The sequence below is a fragment of the Bactrocera neohumeralis genome, unplaced genomic scaffold (genome assembly GCF_024586455.1).
Source record: "Bactrocera neohumeralis isolate Rockhampton unplaced genomic scaffold, APGP_CSIRO_Bneo_wtdbg2-racon-allhic-juicebox.fasta_v2 ctg3261, whole genome shotgun sequence".
In the NCBI taxonomy this organism is placed as follows: Eukaryota; Metazoa; Arthropoda; class Insecta; order Diptera; family Tephritidae; genus Bactrocera; species Bactrocera neohumeralis.
In genome coordinates, this window is record NW_026090628.1 from 1 (window position 1) to 6176 (window position 6176).

Here is a 6176-nt window from a genome sequence, read left to right on the forward strand (position 1 = left end):
GCCGACTGTGGAACAATCCCGTGCCGCCGCTGGCCAAGTCCACCATTTCTTTAGCCCTGGCTCTGCACCTCTACGACGCCGAGCTGCTGGAGCGCCTCTATCGCACTACGTGCGCTACGAGACGGAGCTGCTTGAGACGACGCTGCTGGACGCCCATCCGTTCCTCAAATCGGAGGCGGCGAGGGCCTTCATGGCCACTGCGGACCCTCGCACTGTTGCGCTCTCGATGGCGTCGTCGACGGGCTCTTCCATGGTGCGCGCCTCCGCCGCTCCGTTGGCACCCGTCCTTTGAATGCGACGCCCGCAGCGGTGAATGGGATGGGCGAGGAGGAAGATGGCGATAGGTGGGAAGGGGCCAACTCCAGCGTTGTACGCCGCGACCGCTGCCGCCAGCAGCCGCAACCTGTTCCCCCGCGAAGCGATGCTAACTCGACCACCACTATCACCACCACGACCATCAGCCAGGCAGCACCACAGCGACCGAGTCCACGGGAGCGGCTGCCAGAGTTATTCCGTTTCTACTTCCGTCACCTGCGGGTTGTGCAAGACAACCAGGAAAGCATGTGGGCTGCCTTTCAAGCTGCCACCGGCATCGCTTTGACGTCAATTTCCCCGTGCGGCCGCCGCAGCGAGGACGGGGCAATCGTGAAGGACGAGGACGCGGAGGCGAAACCGGAGGGCCCAACCACCCGCAACGTTGGCCGTCCATTGCCGCCGTATGCCCCTCCCCCTCTCCCACAGCCGCAGCCATGTTGCGCGGTAGCCGCTCTGTCGCGGACCCGCCCCCTCGAAGGACGACGCCTCTCGTTCCGCGGTGAGGTCCTAAGCAATGCCCCCCTCACGCTGCCGGAGCTGCGCGGCTTCCTGGCCTACACCCCTGACCTGGCGGCGCGCCTGCAGGAGATGCCGCTGTCGGAGATGGACTCGGCCCGGTGCAGCCAGGTGGCGTACCTGCAGGCGCAGTACGTGCGGCTGGCGTCCGTGGCGCCCTCCAAGACCACCCGTCAAGAGGAGGACTCGGGTGAGGGCCGGCTCGCGCTTCGCGATAGCATGGCGCGCCGACTGCTGCGGGGGGCGAAGGACAACCTTGCGGTGACCGCAGATGCACTGCGCTACCTTGCACGGCACGACCAGCAGGGGAACTCGGCCCCCGCACCGTCAATCCAGGCCCCCTCCTCGCTCCCTCGCCTTCCTCCGTGAGCGCCGGCGCCTCCTCGGGACAGCCACCGGAGCGCTCGCAGGCAGCGATGCAGGAGATTGAGGCCGCCGTCTCCGCTAGCGCGTGGATGCGGGGTATCGAGGATGCAGTGCGCAGGCGCCGCGCCAAGGTGGAGGCCGTCTCGGCGGTGGTGTCGGCCATCGTCAAGGATCAAATGCCATCGCGACGCTGTGGTACACATGCGACGGCGACGTCATGCAGGCCCTCAAGGTTGTCGTGCAGGCAGTCCACAACACGAAGGATTGCTAACTTTGCCCCTTTCCTTTCTTTTTCTTCTTCTCTCTCTCTCCTCCCTTCCTTCTTGCTCCTGCTGAAGTGCTGTTTTGATGCTGGTAGCCGGAATCGCTTCTACGTCTTGCCTTCTTTCTTACACGATTCTCATGATGAATGAGTGGCATTCGCGATGTGCGTCCGCGTCGATGGAATGGCCGCTTCATTGTTCTTTTTTTTTCTTTTTTTGCAGAGAGCTGTCTTTGCCTTTTCTCATTTACTTCTCGCCAATGCCACTCATATGGCTCCTTCCCTTTCACTTCCTGCATAATCTTCCTTCGACCCGTTTTCTTTTTCTTTTCTTTTTCTCTTTCTGCTTTTGCGTTCTTGTGCTCTTGACAAAGTTGCTAAAACCGCCGACACAATTGCTTTTTTTTCACCCCCTTTTTTTTTTGCGGTTTTTTTTTTGCGGTTTGATTCTTTTTCTTCCTCTCTCTCTCTCACACACACACACACACACCTCTGCTTTGTCTTCCCTACGGTTCCATTTGCTTCTTTTTGTTTTCAGTTACCGGACGCGCGAACGTGCATGTGCGAGAGGGGCCTCAGTGCACACGTGTGTGTGTGAGTGGGTGTGTAACCTGGCAAGAATGCGAGAAGCGATCTTTTTTTTTTTTGTCTTGCTTATTTTTGTGCAATCTTTTGTATATTCATTAGCTTTGCTTGAAAAAAAAAAAGAGCAGCCGCAGAGCACACATGCCATCAGCATCTCGAAACTTGACGCCCCGGCATCCCATCTTTTTTTCCCCTTCTCTACATGCATCACATCGATGGCCCACGTCTTTCTGTTCTCCTCTTTACTTTTTTTTGTGCTATTCTTTTTTTTTTGCCTTTCGTTTACCTTCTAACGGAGTCACTTTTGCATCCTTTTCCTTTCTCCTCCACACACCCTCTTCTTCTTTCTATAAGTACATTATTGCGTTATCTTACTCACTGCTCACTTCCCCCTCCCCCTTTTGCGATCCCTCTTTTTCTCTTCTCTCCTTGTTAAGCCTTGCACACCGCATCCTCCCAATGCTACACCACCTTTTTGTATTCACACAACGGAAGACACTCACCCACACACACACACACAAAAAAAAACGAAAGCGAGAAAACGGAAAAGAAGCAAAGAAGAAGAAGCGCGCAACAGTCAGCATCAGCAGCGAAAGAACGCACAGACACGCAGACCGATGCACCCATTCGGATGGAAGAAGGACGACGTATCAGCGTTGTCATGACAGTTCTGTTGCTTCTTTTTTCTACTTCTTATGAGACTTTTATGACAGATCCTTGACAATCTGTCCACGAAGGCTTCGGTGTCCATGCATGCTGGCCGTTTCACAACGCACCCACCTTCTCTCTTTCTCTGCTGTCTACTTGTTCGTTTGTGCTTTTCCGTTTCTCGTCAAGGAAAAAGAAAAACACACACACACACACACACACACGCAGACAGTATCAGCATTTTTCTGACCCTTCGTATTGGACAAGAGGTCGCACATACAAACACTCCCCTCCCTCCCCCCCCGACACACACTCGCCAAGTGTCGTTTTTCCCATTCACACGAACAACGATTAAGAGAGAGAAAAAAAGGACTTGCGACATCGCCTACTAAGTGATCCACTCTACAAGATTACAAGTACGTGCACACGCGCGATGGAACTTCACATTTCGACTTTGACGGGACCATCTTCAACTCACCGGCCCCTCGTGTGGAGGAGGTGGCGCGCAGTATGACATCAACACCAGCAAGCGCCTGAGCAACCCCGTAGACTGCGGCGGCCTAGGCTGGTTTCAGTCCCTCTCCTCCCTCACTCCGCCTATAATCCCTGCGCAGCCCGACGTTCGCACGTGGTACGTGCAGCCGGTGGTGCAGTGCATCAAGCGCCTGCGCCCTCGCAACGCAAAGCGACTGAGCCTGGGTGACACCGACGCAAAAGCGGGGAAAGTGCTGTGCTACGTGCTAACTGGACGCGATGAAAAGTACCGCGAGAGAATTGAGTCGCTGTTGGAGAACGCCGACCTGCTCGCGGACATGACAAGAGTGTTCCTGAAGCCGTACGAGTCAGCGGGGACGGTTAAGTACAAGCTCAACACGATCTTCCAGCTAGTCCGCGAGCACCAGCCGTCGCGGGTGTTCTACTACGACGATAGACCGCACCAGGCCGGCAAGCTGTTCCAAGGGATTCGCTTCCTGCAGCGCGCCCTGTACCCCCCATACTCGGGGCGGAGGGCTACGGCGTCCCTTTCGTACCTTTCCTTCGGCAGCCGAAGGGAGTGCCGGAGCCCACTCCACGGCACAGAGGGCAACGACCATCTCCTTTGAGGATTTGTACCACGACGACGCGGGGCAGCGAGCCAGCGCCGTGCGAGCCGCTGGTCGGTGGGCGGACGATACCGCCCCACAGTTTCACAAGTGGCAGCCGCCGTCTTCCACAACGCATCCGGCGGCCGGTGGCGATAGCGCCGAGGCTACGCACCTTCAGGCGCCCCCTCCCCCTTTCACTATTCGCTGCTCCTCATGCCGTCTGAGGTAGCCGCGCTGTCGGAGCACATGCTCACCGCCGACCAGCAGCGCGCTGGTTGACACGCTGCTGAAGGAAAAGGCGGCCTATGATGCAGGGAACGACCCGTTTGCCCAGTTTCGCGGATCAGGTCCGAGTGGAGGCGCTCGCGGACGCGGGCGCGGCCGTGGCGGTTGAAGTTGGCCGGCTCACCTCACGGTGGTGCGCAGGACGGCGGCAGTGACGCCGGAAGCGCAAGGCCGTGCCGAAGCCAAACAGAAAAATTAACAACATTTCCCTGCTGTGTAGTGACGTATCTGCCACCTCTCCCCCTCTCCCTTTCCTTTTTGACTTCTACAAACCTAATTCTTTGGAAAGGGGAGGAGGAGGAAGGGGATTCATTCATCAAGGACAGCGATAATCATACGAATGATAACCGCAACGGCTAAAAAAAGGGGGAAAAAAGACGTTGACTCAAAAAAAAAAAGATGCAGCACATCGAGAAGCACCGCACCAGCAACAACAACAAAAAGAGCACGCTGTGAGGCTTCGAGGGAGTTCAGCACACGACGAGCGGAAAGCCAAGTTGCGTATGTTGTGTACCAATCATTGCTGTTCTACTTTTTTTCGTCTTCAGCAAAGAGAAGAAAGCCATCACCGGTTTTGCTTCCTTCAACGCACGTCCACACACATACGCACGCCTATCCTGTAACGAAAGAACAAAGGGAACAAGAGCGATCGGGCTAGAAATGCGGTCGTTCCGTGTGCCGGCTGCGATGGCTGTGTGCGCAGAACCCAGCAGCCACTACGTCATCACCGCTGTCGACGCCTGCCGCGGCTTCCAGCACTATAAAGAGAACGCTGAGGAGATGGCGACACGCGCTGGGGCAGGTGGAGGCCACCGCTTCCGATTGGACGGCTTCCACTCGGCAGACTGGGCGGACCTCCTCGCACATTGCCGCGCACTGTCTCATCCTCTACGGGCCTTCAACTTCTCCTCTCCAGGAGATATTGGCGCCGTCCGGACCCGGCGACGCGGACGGTAACTGCCCCCTTCTGCCGTTGAGAATGGAGCGTACATGCACGTGGTAGAGCGCGTGGCTGGCGACTTTGTACCCAACAACATGATTTATCACCAGCTGCAAAAGTACAGTCTTTACGCAAAGACGGGGACGGCTGGCGAGGCGGTGGCGGGCTTCGCGCAGCTGGTGCGAGACGCTCAGGCGCTGCCCCCGCAGTCGCCCGCCGACGCCGCGGCGCTGGCACCTACCACAGGCGGCAACGTATCATCGGAGGAAAAGGCCAAGCTCGACCCGCTCGCGAACCGCGAGGACGCGCTACAGAAATCGGCAGCGAACGCCACCATCGACGTTTGGTCAGTCAACGACCACAGCAGTGGAAAAGACGCTGTGTTCACCTTCTACCCCTTTGCCAGCTCGGTCGCGGCCAGCATTCCCTATCGCTCCCGCCACTTTTGTGTGATGGTGAACTTGAAGCCCATTGTGCCGTACCACATGATGGTCGTGCCGCTGCGGTGCGTGGGGACCGTGCACGCGCTGACCTCCGACGAGGTGGAGGACTGGGGGCGCACCCTCGCCCTGACGGTGCGCGTGCTCAACGAAGTGCAACGGCGTGACGCTGTCGGCAAAGCCTCTTTTTTGCCGAGAGCGGAGGCAACGGCAAGAAACTACAGCGTTGCCATACAACAAGGCGAACTCGCTGGACAGACAGTCCCGCACCTGCACACACACGTTATTCCCGTTCGATCCCAACGGGAAACTGGCTGGCGAGCCCGAGAACGAGGAGGAGGAGCAGCAGCGCCGCTCTCCCCGCACGGTGGCGACCATGAAGGAAGAGACAGACTACTTGAGACCTCTTTTCAAGGAGTTGGAGAGCACCTTGTAGACACCTTTTCTGTGTGTGTTGTTTTGCTTTTGTGTCTTGCACACCACTTCTTGTGCAAAGTGTCTGTTTATCTCCTTCCTTCTTTCCCCACGTTTGCTGTCCCATTCTTCTGTGGTTTTGTACCCCTTTGCGGTTGTTCAGGTTTGCTTCCTCAACGATGGGCAAACCATTGTGGACGTATACCTTCAAGTTATGATGTAGCGACCTAGCGACTCAAGGCGGCCCGTACTTGTGTGTGTGTGTTTGAAGCAAGGAGTGAAAGAAAAGCAGTGAGCACAACTCGCAGAGAATCCCTCTT

The 6176-nt window shown here is 56.9% G+C and overlaps 1 protein-coding gene across 1 annotated transcript; it reads left to right on the forward strand.

The window, feature by feature from the left end:
* The first annotated feature begins 5052 nt into the window (after window positions 1-5052).
* On the forward strand, window positions 5053-5878 carry LOC126766953 (uncharacterized). Its single transcript, XM_050484602.1, has 2 exons — window positions 5053-5617; window positions 5667-5878. Exons 1-2 carry the CDS (start codon window positions 5053-5055, stop codon window positions 5876-5878), a joined length of 777 nt encoding a protein of 258 aa, XP_050340559.1.
* Window positions 5879-6176: the final 298 nt, after the last annotated feature.